The 13,742-nt window shown below is 45.7% G+C and overlaps 1 protein-coding gene across 1 annotated transcript in view; it reads left to right on the forward strand.

Moving 5' to 3' along the window:
• The window catches only part of LOC134340509 (proline-rich protein 29-like), a 35,809-nt gene extending 22,245 nt beyond the window's left edge, over positions 1–13,564 (forward strand). Inside the window, exons 3-6 of the mRNA XM_063037824.1 lie at positions 2,904–3,022; positions 4,876–5,078; positions 6,393–6,463; positions 9,980–13,564. Of these exons, the coding sequence (XP_062893894.1) occupies positions 2,904–3,022; positions 4,876–5,078; positions 6,393–6,463; positions 9,980–10,011 (425 nt within the window). The 3' untranslated portion in view covers positions 10,012–13,564. The remainder of the gene's footprint in view (positions 1–2,903; positions 3,023–4,875; positions 5,079–6,392; positions 6,464–9,979) is intronic.
• Positions 13,565–13,742: the final 178 nt, after the last annotated feature.

The raw sequence follows: 13,742 nt of genomic DNA on the forward strand, positions 1-13,742 counted from the left end.
GGTCTCTGTCGTTTCACTTGGATTCGTCAGCTGTGTGGAGGGGATGAGCCCGCTGCAGGGGCAGCTTCTTGCTCTCCATATTGTACTGCCCAGGCTTCGGTATCACATAGACAGCCACAATGCAATATCCACACTTGACCCCAACCAACGGAAGGCCTCACCCCTAACTGTGTAGAGTGAGCCTTATTCTCTACCTAATCCGTGATGTCTCAGGCCTCGAGAGGCATCGGTGAGGAGGATGCACAGCGGTTAGGTAGGTATGGTAAAAATCCTTCACTTTTCTCCGTTTTATTTGGTGGCTTAGAGATCAGGCTGGATCATAAGCCCCTCCTGCAGACTGGGGAGATAAGAGAAACTTCCTGTCTCCCTGGTGACGGCGCCTGTGCGACGTGTCCAACTGCAGCTCCTGACCGACTGCATCCAACGGCTGGAGCTGCAGCTGCAGCTGGACTCACTCAGGGCCACCGGTGATACTGAGAGTATCAGAGACAGGAGCTTTAGTGAGGCGGTCACACAGAAGGTGCAGGCCGCTGACAGAACCAGTGAGAGTGGACAGGGTGTGCAAAGGTAGTACTGCTGCTGCAAAACAACAAGTTTCACATCAACGACAGTGTGTCAATGATAAGAAATAAATCTGGTTCTGATTCCCCTGTGGCCGTTCCCCTCAGTAATAAGTACCTTGTTTCGGGTACATTCGGACAGGGAGGTTTTTCATCGGAGAGCAGCAGCCAGCACTGTGGCAGCACAACCATCTCTGAGGGCAGAAAGGAGAGATGCAGAGTGACAGGAGACCCGACAGTTCGGGGGACAGACAATAGTTCCTGTGGTTGTGACTGAGACCGTGATGGTATATTGCCTCCCTACTGTCAGGGTCAAGGAGATCTGCAGAATGTTCTCAAGGGGGAGGGGGAGCAGTCAGAGGTGATTGCACACATTGGCAGTGATGACAAAGGTAGAAAAAGGGATGTGGTCCTGCTGAGTGAATATAGCAAGACATCAAGGGCTGGCATCTACTGTGTGGATTAGTCACGGTGCCACATGCTAGTGAGGGCAGGAATGGGATAGTGCAATTGGATGTGTGACTGAGAAGCTGATGCAGAATGCAGAGATTCAGGCTCTTGGACCACTGGGAGCATCAGTGACATGTACAAGTGGGACAGGTTGTACCTGAACTGGAGGGGGACCAGTGTCCTGGCCTGAAGTTACTCAGGAGGATTTAAACTATCCTAACAGGAGGGAAAACTCAAAAGTAGTTGTGTAGCAGATGAGAAAAGTGAGGCAAATATAGAAATCAAATTAAGTAAGTCAAGTAGCTAGGACAGGCAGCAGTGAGCATGGAAAGTGTGGCAGACTAAACTGCATTTATTTTAATGTGAGAATTGTGACAGATAAAGCAGAGGAGCTCAGTGTATGGATTGCTACATGGGGCTGGGTTATTATAGCTAGAACAGAAACATGACTGAGGGATGGGCAGGTCTGACATCTCAGTGGTCCAGGATACAGATGCTACAGGAGTAACAAAGGAGAAGGCAGGAATGCAGAGGAGGTTGCATTTTTAATCAGAGAGATCATTACAGCAGTACTCTCATAGGTTATCCCAGGAGCTACATCCACTGAAGACATATGGGCTGAACCTAGAAAGAAGACGTGATCACTTTGATGGGATTGTCCTGTAGGCCCACAAGTAGTCAGCAGGAATTAGAGCAGCAAATATGTAGGAATACTAGGGTTATAATTGTCGGTGATAGATACTTCCTTAAAATTGTCTGGGGCTGACACAGTGCTAAAAGATGGGATAGAATTTGTTAAGTGTCTCCAAGATATTTTTCTCAAGTAATAGGTAACACTTGAGTCATGGGTAGAGTCCCAAAGAATGGAAACAGGTCCTTTAGTCTAAATGGTCCAGGACAACCAAGATGCTCCAACCAGGCTAGTCTCATTTACCAACAGTTGACCCATAGCCGTCTATTGCGTACTGAGGCCAGGCAAAGTGAACGTGGTGACACATGTAGACAAAGTGGTGAAGAAAGCATGTGGTATACTTACCTTCATTGGATGGAGCATTAAATGCACGAGTTGGGATGTCCTTCTGTACTTGCTGTTGGTTTAACAGCTCCTGGAATATTCTAGCACCATGCAGTACGAGGGATGTGAATAAGCAGAAATCTTGCTGGGAATGGAGGGCTTGAATTATAAGAAGAGACTGGAAAGGCTGAGAATGTTTTCCCCAGACTGAAGGAGGCTGATAAGATGGATGGTCACAGTCTTCTTCCCAGGGTAGAGAAGTCTAAACCTAGAGGAGATAGATTTAATATGAGATGGGAAAAGAGTTAAAGTGGATCTAAGGGGTACATTTTTCACACTGAGAGTGGTGGGTATATGGAATGAGCAGCCAGAGGTGGTACCTTTACGTTTGACAGGTTCTTGAATTGGAAAATGAAAATTTCAGAGTGATATGGGTCAAGTACAGGCAAATGGGATTAGTTCAGGAAGGCAGTTTGGTTGACATGAATGAGTTGGGATGAACAGCCTGATTATGTGCTGCATGTATCCATGGCAGTACAGTGGGAGTTTTACTCTGCATTTAACCAATGATCTCCCAGTTTGGATATGCGTGGTAGGGCACCAACCAATAAGGTGGTCAAATAACTTTGACATATACATGCGTACGAATGACTAAAATCAGCAGGATCTGGTACACGGAATAATTTGGGAAAATAATGAAATGAATATGACGCGGTTAAGGGAGTTTTTAAAGACTAAATACAAGATACTCATGAGAAGTCATCCTTGAGGTGAGACCCAGTCTGTTCTTTCAGCTTGGATCTGCTCATATCCCTGATGTGTGGTTCACTCGGTGGGAGTGCCTGTAATCCTGATGGTCACTGCATTTCCTTCCTCAGAGTTGGTGGAGTTGATGATGATACAGAACGCACAGATGCACCAGGTGATCATGAACAACATCACCATGGCAGCACTCTCCAGCTTCGGGTACAACACGCAGTCGCAGTCTGCCAAGCAGGTCAGAGGTCACTCACTTTCAAACCCTGCCCCCCACCACCACCACTAACTTACCTGTAACCTACCTGTGAGCCATGGCTTAGCGTTGGCACTGCAGTCAGGGTCTGAAGATGACGGTTTGGAATTCCATCCCTGAGGCATCGGGCATCTGTGAAGTACTGTGCTGTTGGAGGTGTCACCATCAGAGCGAGTTGCTAATGTTGAAGTTTCGTTCACATTTTCAGTGGGGGACCAGAGATCTCATGTCATGGCCTGATCAATATGCATTTCTCAAAACGCATCACGTAAAGCAGATGTCAGTCGCTGCTCAGTTATCCCACTGTATTGGGCTTGGCAGGTGACAGTTAATCAAATGTGGCATTAACCAAAAGTCAGCCAGGGTGTCCCCTCAGTGTTTCCCTGGAGTCAGTCTGTGTGCTCCCTCGGAAGTATTCATTAATGGAGCTTTCACTCTGTCCAATCTGATGCTTTCATTTGAAAGATCAGACTTACAGCCTAAAGCACTTCCATTCACAGCTGTACACTGCCAAATGCTCACGTTGCTAAGGTACAAGAGACTGCAGATGCTGGAAGCTGGAGCAATACTCAATCTTCTGAAGGAACTCGGCTGGTTGAATGCAAGATTTTGACCTGAAGTATTAACAATTTCTTTCTTCTCTCAGCTGCAGCTCAACCCACTGAGTTCCTGCAGCAGATTGTAGAAAAAGGGTCAATTTTTCAGGTATGAGACCCCTCATTGGGACAATGGAAGAAAGAAAATAAGTTAGTTTTCAGTTGCAGAGGAAATGTGGAGAGATGAGTAGTAGGGAATATGTCTGATGGATGTGACCAGCTGAGTTACAGTGACAGAGTAGCAGTGAGAAGCACACAATGTTTCTTTATCTGTGTCGGGTGTTGTTAGCAACTGGGTGGTGGGATGTGTCCAGCAGGCCTGACCCTTCTTGCAGAACAGGAAAAACTGAGTCAAGATAACAACAGGCAGAACTGGCCACTTCTAATGCAGACAGAGAGAAGAGTGAGGTACCTAAAGTTGGAGAATTTAATATTGCGTCTAGAATGGTACAATGTGCCCAGATGGAAGAAAATGTGATGTTTTTCAGGCTTGCATTGGGTCTCATTGTAACAGTGTCGGCCGCAGACTGAATGGTCACACTGGGAGTGGAATAGGGAATTAAAGCAGCAGGTAACGGGAAGCTCAGGTCCTGCAGGTTGAGGGTAGGTGTTCAGCAAAGTGCTCGCTCTATCTGCATTTGGCACTCAAAAGAGTCTGATTGAATCTTCCCTCAAAGTTCAAAGTAAATTTATTAACAAGGTATAACAAGTATATGTCACCATATACTACGTTGAGATTCATTTTCTTGCAGGCATTCATGGTGGAACAAAGAAATACAATAGCATTATTGAAAACCTACACACAAAGACAGACAGACAATTCGTCACCAACGACTTTGATTCAGCCAACAACAATGGTGTCGTCAGCAAACTTGTATATGATGTTGGAGTTTGTCTTAGCCACACAGTCACAGGTGTAAAGCGAGTAGAGCAGGGGGCTAAGCACACGGCCCTGTGGTGTTCCTGTGCTGACGGTGATTGCGTGGGAGATGTTGCTGCCAATCCGAACTGACTGGGGTCTGCAAGTGAGAAAATCGAGGATATCGAGGCCAAGGTCTTGGATCTTATTGATAAGTTCTGAGAGGGTGATAGTGTTGAATGCCAAGTTGTAGTCAGTAAACTCATGGGAGACTGGGAGGGAGGCAAGAGGCAAGATTACGGGTGTACATGCTGTATGCTTAACAGAAAGATCTCAGATCTCAGAAAACTATTCGTGCACTGTCTTTTATGTGTTGCATTTAGAATCCTGTATCAATCAGAATGGAACAGAGTGAGCCGGACACAGTTTACCACCATCACTATGAGCTCTGGCAGTGCCCTTTGTATCCCTCTTGGCCAACGCTGCCACCTCAGATGTACCACACGAGGAGACTACAGCAGGAGAACTGGGAGCCAGCAGTACGGCACATCAGCAGGGACGGACCTTTGAATCCCCGGAGAGAGTTGTAAGTATTCACAGACTTCTCACTCACTGATGTCATCACCGAACATGCTGTAATCTCCTATTCCTGCCAGCGATGACATCAGTATCCTAGACCCAGTAATTCTTATTTCTTCCTCTAGCCTTTCTCCCCGTGGAGGCTTATTAGAGGTTCTATTATCTGTGGAATGCTGATAATCTTCCAAGGGCCTCTGACCAAGTGCAAGTTAATGTATGGTGCTTTGCAGGGCATTGGAATCCTTTAGCCCTTAATCGTGGATTTGTTAACTAATTCGCACTGTAACCTCTCATCCCAAATCCTAGATCTATCTTTGTGGAAACCTCAAGCCTCCCAATCTGGGGAGGAGAGGTTCCACTAAGGTTCCTCTGTCACAAAGTCAGAAGTGGGTACGTTCACCACGATCGCCAATGTTCAGTTCTATTTTCCACTCCTCCACTAACGAGGCAGCCCATGCCTACAGGCACTAAGATCTTTGAGCAAAGGAAATATTAGTAAGTGTGCACAAGATTCTGACAAGGTTTAAGTCAGGGAGACAAAGAAAGCCGGACTGCACAAAGATAAGGGGATACAGATGTAACTATTTTAGCAAAACTTGGAGGAAGATAAGGAAGAACCTCTCAAAGGCAGTGAGTGTTTAGAATCCAGTGTTTGATGTCCAAAAGTTTGGTGCCATTAGAAACTTTCAATGTTAGCAGAAGAATTTGGATCGGGACTTAAGGGTGAGAAACTTAGGGCTGGAGTAATAAATTAGTTTAACTCTGCCATGAACGGTTCCAAGCCCGGCTGCAAAAGGATGAGGGTTGGGTATGGGACTGACAATGCCATTCCATTTAAAAAAAACAGTGCTACATTAACACCAACAGAAGCACTAAAGTCCTCATCCCCGGGAGAGGAAGGATGCACCAAGAAGATGGGCTATACCTGGGATAATTTGAAAGACTGGCCCAGAACAGATGACTCTGTTGAGCTACTGTTGGCAGCCTATGCCCCAGTAAGGGTGGTGGGGGCTAGGTAAGTAGGTAATAGACTAGATTAGGGTCAGGGTTAAGGTTAGGTCTAATGAGATTTCTCTTTAGAGAGATGTAAGGGACGATGGGTGGAATGCCCTCTTTCTATGCCATGGTGACTCCACAAGTTTCATTGAATAGAGACTATGGGTTTAAAAGTGCAGACATCTGGTGTGTGAACAGAATAGAGCTGAACCGCTGGGCAGCAGGTCGAGCAACCTGCAATTCTGCAAACCCCAGTCAGGTCAGAAGGTGAGTTTGCTAAAAGTGTTTCATGTTTAACCAGACTTGTTGGATTGTTGTCTTCTAGTCAATCTGTTCCCCCACCACCTCCACCAAGTGCCACAGGGACAGTGGGAGCAGACGTCCTTCCAGCCTCAGGTAAGCAGGAATTGCCTCACACTCCGACATAATGTCCCATAGACTGCCCTTTCCTCTGTACTCCTCCTGGATCTGTGGGGGAAGTCGGCACTGAGGTGGCCTTTACTTTAGCCAGAGCTCCCCCTTAACAAGGACCTGTGGGTATCACAGTAGTGCAGAGGTGGAACCACAGTCTCTCAGATCCAGTGACCTGGGTTCAATCCGGAGCTGTGGAGTTAACACGCTCTCCCTGTGACCGTGTGGATTTCCTTTGGGCGCTCCGGTTTCCTCCCACATCTCAAAGTTGTGCAGATTGGTTGAATAATTGGTTGCTGTAGGTTACACTCTGTGTGTGGCGAGTGGTAGAACCCGCGAAAAGGGAAATTGATGGAAATTTAAATGGATTAGTGTAAGAGTAGTGTAAATGGCTGGTTAATGGGCATTGCTAACTCTGTGGGCCGATGGGCCTATTTCCATACTATAGCTCACTGAATGTCCAACTCTAGAACCCCTCTCAATGGAGTGGCCCTCAAATCCCTGGAATTCACACTGCCCTGCCCTAGGGCTGCAAAGTCCCAGGAAGATCACAGATGCAGGCACACCAACACCACCAGCTATGGCCTGTACAGAGGACATAACGGAGAGAAAGGCATTGTAAAATGGATGACTGTCTCCAGAGAAAAAAGTGCAGTGACTGGGGCAATGCTAGAGATGCAATGACACCATTATAAATGGAGCCTGCAGAGAGATGGGGTGTATGGATAGTACAATAAGGCGAGAAAAACAAAGAAATGTAAAGTTTTCTCAAGAGGAGGAAAGACAGAACGCATGTCAGTACAAAACGTGCATGCAGACGAGATTTCCATAAGATACATGAGAGTAGGGTCAAGAGATGAACATATGGAAAATGACACTCACTCCTACCACACCTTCACATAGAACAGTGCAGGAACAGGTCCTGTAGCCTGTGATCTTTGTGCCAGCCATGGTGCTAACTTTAAGCTAATCCCCTCTGCCTGCATATGGTCTCTATCCCTCCAGTGCATACATATACATGTATCTGTCTTAATGCCTCATAAGTGTTGCTATTGTACCTGCCAATGTTCCCTCTAATTTGTAATAACCAGTGTGCGCAAAAATCTTGCGCTGCATTATTTTTTTGCCCAGTGACAACATGTGTGCACAGAATAATTTGTTCAATAGAACCTGTACAAATAAGCCAGTTCTAAAATTTGCTGACAAATCATCGCAAACTCCACATTGTCAACACCGTCCGTATCAGAAACCGGAAAAGGAAATGTGATTGTGTACGATCGTGAAATATACTTAATATGCTGATGAGGTAGAGGGTGACAACCTTTTGTGCGCAGTTTCAATTCCTTTGTTTGCTAGTAGCAAAAAATGTGTTATTATGGAAACAATGTAAATTTGTAAACATCAGTCATAGATAATGAGGCATTGGCCTGTGTTAGATTCAACAGTAAAGTTTACAATTGTATTTGATATAGCGTAATAGTGGCAAACGCTTTAGGACTGGATGTCAGATTTGACATACACTCAGTGGCTGCTTTATTAAGTACACGTGTACACCTGCTTGTTAATGCAAATATCTAATCAGTCAGTCATGTGGCAGCAACTCAATGCATGAAAGCATGCAGACATGGTTAAAAGATCAGCTATGAGAATGGGGAAGGAATGTGATCTAAGTGACTTTGACAGTGGTATGATTGTTGGTGCCAGACAGGGTAGTTGGAGTATCTCAGAAATTGATGATCTCCTGGGATCTTCACACACAACAGTCTTGAGAGTTTACAAGAACGGTGCGAAATGTAAAAAACAAAAAAAAAACCATACAGACGCCTTGTTAATGAGGGAGGTCAGAGGAGAATGGCCAGACTGGAAGGCAACGGTAACTCAGATAACCACGTGTTACAACAGTGGTGTGCAGAAGAGCATCTCTGAATGCAGAACACATCGAATCTTGAAGTGGACGGGCTCCAGCAGTAGAAGACTCAGTGGCCACTTTATTAGGTAGCAGGGGGTAAAAAATATATATATTTTACGTAGTGTGTGGATCTGGAACACAGTGCCTGCACATGTAGTGAGGATAGGTTCCATTGTGATCTTCAAAAAAGAATTAGATAAATATATGATGATGGAATGAGCTCTTTTTGGTTGTGACTATTTTATGAAGCCTGCTGCAGAATTCATTTAATGGCTTGATGAGAATCAGGAAGGCGTTATCCAGAGTGTCAGTTTAGATTGTGGAGCTGGAGCTGAGCTCTGGAAAGTAACTAGATCTTGTTTATTTAAATTACGAGTTGTTACCTGTAAATGTAGTTACCAGATAATTTCCCATTGTATGTTCATAATTGATAGGATAATGTATTATCCTGAAAGACTCTTCATATGAAGAGCGTTTGATAGCTCTGGGCCTGTACTCACTGGAATTCAGAAGAATGAGGGGGGATTACACGGGAACCTATCGAGCGTTGAAAGGCCTCAATACAGTGGATGTGAAGAGGATGTTTCCTATGGTGTGGGAGTCCAGTACCAGAGGACACAGCCTCGGAATTGAGGGATGTCAATTTAGAATGGAGATAAGGAGGAATTTCTTTAGCCAGAGAGTGGTGAATCTGTGGAATTCTTTGCCACAGGCAGCTGTGGAGGCCAAGTCTTTACGTATATTTAAGGCAGAGGTTGATAGATTCTTGATTGGTCAGGGCATGAAGAGATACAGGGAGAAGGCAGGAGATTGGGGTTGAGAGGAAAAATTAGATCAGCCATGATGAAATGGTAGAGATGACTTGATGAGCCAAATTACCTCATTCTGCTCCTATATCTAATGGTCTTGTATGTTGGTGGTAACTGCTGTGGTTTTGTTACTGTTTTGTAAATATAGCAGAGTGGTACATTGGGTCTCTATGTACTTTAAACAAACTAGTTGTGCTTCTGATATGCCTTTTGATACATTTTTGTACATCAACCACTGCCACTAGTTGGATGTTACCTGCAATGATTAAGGACGTTTGGTTAGAAGCTCTGCCCTGTTGAATAACAATATAGAAGAACCTATAGGTACACTTCCATAGAACCTGTAGGTACACTTTGAGTGATTTTCCTCCAAATACACAGCTTCCTGATTTCCACGACCCTGCGTGTGAAGGGGGCCTGCACACCCCACTTCTCATATAAAACCCTTTTGGAGGTTTACTTTTAAACCAAGGTCTTGGCCATTTCGACCAAAGAAACATGTTACGCTCTGACAATTCTTTTGTTTGCAAAAGCTCGAGTGGAAAATGGTTCATGTTAAAGGCGCGATATAAATGTGATTATTGTGAATCTGCAGGAATGATGAGACAATTAGTGGAGTGTATCTCCAATTAAGTTCATCCAAATTTTCCCAAAGTAAAAGCAAAAGGCCACACTTACATCACACTGTACATACTCTCTGAATGCGCTTTCCGGCCAGTTTGTGGGCCCCATGGTCATCGCTTCGACTGACATTAACTGATACCCCTGTTCTTTGCTCTGCAGAGTATTACGACATGGCTGATGGCCAGATATGACAGGCCCCTTCAGCTCCACGAGGTTCCTTTCACTGACCACACATCTAGCTCAACGACTGAAGAAACGCAAGGACCTGGGAGACGAATCACTGTTAACGTCCCAATAAATAGGCACTTGGTCAAAGATGGGCACTTTGGCTTAAGACCTTTCGTTTCTTGGTCCCACCTATCTTCTTGATATGCTACCATTTGATGTACTTTCACTGTAGCTCAGAAAATAAATCAGAGAACATTCGCAGACCGAAATGGTATTTCATTTAGAGCTGATAACAGCGGTGAAGGATTCCCACTGCACCTGGGCTTGGAACAGCTTTGAGACAGCTGTCCACCACTGATGGAGTGTCTGGGAGAGAGGGGGGGCTGGAATAAGCAGAGGAGCAGTAAGGGAGTTGGTGCAGAGTGCAGCTGGAGAGTGGAACGGGGATGGGGATCAGAATGAATGAGGAGGTGGGGGAGGAGAAGAGCTGAGTGTGTAGAGAGAGCAGAATATGTAGTGTGGGGGAAGGAAAGAGGTCAGAGTATATGGGGGGGTGGGGAGGAGTGAAGTCAGAGTGTGTGAGGTGGCAAGGGGTCAGAGTAGGTGGGGATGGGAAAGGTCAGGGTGCATGGAGAGGGGTCAGGGGTCAGCAGTGTGGCCAGGTCAGAGTGAGCTGAGACAGGGAGGCTTATGTATGCTCTGGGCAGAGAGGAATTGAGAGAGAAGTGGTTGGTGTCAGGAGAACTCGCTCTCTTCCCCGCCGCAAATCGCTGATGTGCACTGGCAGCTGAGAGAAGTGAAGATCTGAGAGCCAGGGGAAGAAGATACCGGGAAACAGCACGAGTGACACAGATTACACACTGCAGCCTGACTACACAGAACGATGGCAGGCACCCCACTTCCATGCATGTCATTCATCACTGATAGCCACACATGTTTCTCGGGTTGAGGGGTTGAAGTGGAGGACACTGCTCAATGACTGGAAACGATGTTTCCTCACCCAGTAGCAGTCTCCATATTCCTCCACTCCATCCATCTTGCCAACTCTGTGTGAAAGAACAATGTTTGTCACTGAACCAGATCTGTCCAAACACCAGAGGGTGACCTCAGGTTTAACTCCTTCACTCAAGCACCCAGTGGCACAGGCAGGGCTCTGGTGTACTGTCTGTGAGCCAAGCCACTTTGCTCTGTCAGTGCTGGCTGCTGAAGCTTCCACCTTAGGCCATTGCCTCTGGTGTTTCGGATTGTGACCATTGGCAGGGCTGCTGAGCTCTGACTATAAGGAGCTGTGCACTCTACCACTCGAAGAGCAAGGATACCCAAGATGTGTAAGTAGCACACACGCACACACACACACACACACACAGGCACACACACACACACACACACACACACACACACACACATACTCTTTCTTTCTCTCTGTCTCTGTCTCTCTTAAACACGCACACTTCCATGCAAGCATACTGGCAGAACACAAAGAGTGAGAATAAAGGGACCCTTCTAGATTGGCTGCCAGTGACTAGTGGCGTTCCACAGGTGTCAGTACTGAGACTGGAGAAGATAGGTGGAGGGGCAGGTAGTGTTGAGGAAGCAGGGAGGCTGAAGAAGGAGTGCACGGATTAGGATAATGGGCAAGTAAGTGGCAGATGGAGTATAGCGTCAGGAAGTGTACGGTCATGCAATCTGGTAGAAGGAACAAAAGCATAGACTATTTTCCAACCGGGCAGAAAATTCAAAAACCTGAAGTGCAAAGGGATTTGGGAGTCCTTGTGCAGGAATCCCTTAAAGGTTAATTTGCAGGTTGAGTCAGTGGTGAGGCAGGCAAATGCGATGTTAGCATTCATTTCGAGAGGACTAGAATACAAAAGCACGGGTGTAATACTGAGGCTTTTAAGGCACTGGTGAGGCCTCACAGGGAGGGCTGTGAGCTGTTTTGGGCCCCTTATCTAAGAAAGGATGTGCTGACTTTGGAGGGGGTACAGAGGAGGTTCACGAGAATGATTCCGGGAATGGAAAGGTTAATGTATGAGGAGTGTTTGATACAGTATGAAAAATGGCCATTTGGTCCAACCCATCTATGCTAACTAGTAGTCACTCTTCTGTCACCCTATTCCCCAGCATTTGGTGCCTAAGCAATTCAAGTGTTTGTTTCGACACTTCTTAAATGCTGTCAGTAACCCAGCTTCAATCACTCTCTTGACCAGTGCATTCCAAGTACTTACCACTCTCTGGGTGAAGGTGATGCCCCTTATAACTCCTCTGAATCTCTTCATCCCTTCCCTAAACTAATGTCCTCCAGCTTAATCTACCTTTGATCAGTTATTTTCAGTCTACCATACATTTTAACCCTCAAAATTTTATGTACCTCAATTATTTCCTCTCCTAACCTCCCCTACATGAAGGAGAAAAGATCTAGCTTTTCTAGTCTCTTCTCACAGTTGAACTGCTCCCTGCCTGGCAACATCCTGGAGAATCTCCCCCTACACCCTCTCTGGAGCTGTCATAACCTTCCTATAGCTTGGTGAGAAATGCATACACTGCTCCAGACAGGGTCCAATCAAGGTTTTATAAAGTTGGAGCATAATTTCCCTACTTCTTTATTCAGTGTTCCAACTAACAAAGCCTAGTGTCCCGTATACCACCTTAAAGATGTTCTCTATCTGTTCTGCCACCGTCAAGTATCTATTGACTTGTACAAGGATCCCTCTGTTCCTTAATGCTCCCTGAGACCCTTCCATTCATAGTCTATGTTCTAGCATCATTAGTACTCCCAAAATGCATCAACTTGCAAATTTCTGGATTAAATTCCATCAGTTATTAATAAGTCCATTACTCTCAGCACTGTAAAACTACCTTCCACACTTTGAACAACTCTGCCAATTTTCATGTCCTTGCAAACTTGCCTCCGACAACCACATCCAAGTTATTCATATATATTACAAACAACACGGGTCCTGACACTAATCCTTGTGGGACATAGTCATAGGCATCCAGTAGTAAAAGCAACCCGCAAACATCACCTTCTGTCTTCTATTGCCAAGCCATTTTGGATCCAGATCACCAAAATGCCCTGGATTTTCTGACCCCCTAACCTTTTGAATCAATCTTCCCTGTAGGGGGAATCCATCTTGCCAAATCACTTCTATTGCTCTGCCCTCATCGATACAATTTAGTACCTCTTCAAAGATTTCAGTCAAGTTAGTCAGACAGAATCTGCCATGTAGGCTGTTACTGCTTAATCCCTGCCCTTCCAGATGATCATTAATCCTCTCACCCACTGATGTCAGGTTGATCAGGTGAAGTGGGTTGAATAAAGACAAAATTAACTTCTGGCAGGTTTAGAGAACTGAAACTAGGAGTGTGGGGTGGTTAAACAAAAGTAACACACACAAAATGCTGAAGAAATTCAGCAGGCCAGGCTCATCTATGGAAAAGAGTAAACAGTCGATGTTTTGGGCCAAGACCCTTCATCAGGATGGGAAAAAAGATGAGAAGTTAGAGCAAGCAGGTGGGAGGAGGGGAGGAAGTACTAGGTGATAGGTGAAACTGGGAGAGGGGGAAGGGTAAAGTAAAGAGCTGGGAAGTTGACTGGTGAAAGAGATAAAGGGCTGGAGAAGGGGGAATCTGATAGCAGAGGATAGAAGGCCATGGAAGAAAGAAAAGGAGGGAGGAGCACCAGAGGGAGGTGATGGGCAGAGGCCCTATAAAGAAGGTGGGTGGGAGGGTGGGAAGGAGAAGGCTAGTAGGTTCC

The sequence above is a fragment of the Mobula hypostoma genome, chromosome X1, assembly GCF_963921235.1.
Source record: "Mobula hypostoma chromosome X1, sMobHyp1.1, whole genome shotgun sequence".
NCBI classification, from domain to species: domain Eukaryota; kingdom Metazoa; phylum Chordata; class Chondrichthyes; order Myliobatiformes; family Myliobatidae; genus Mobula; species Mobula hypostoma.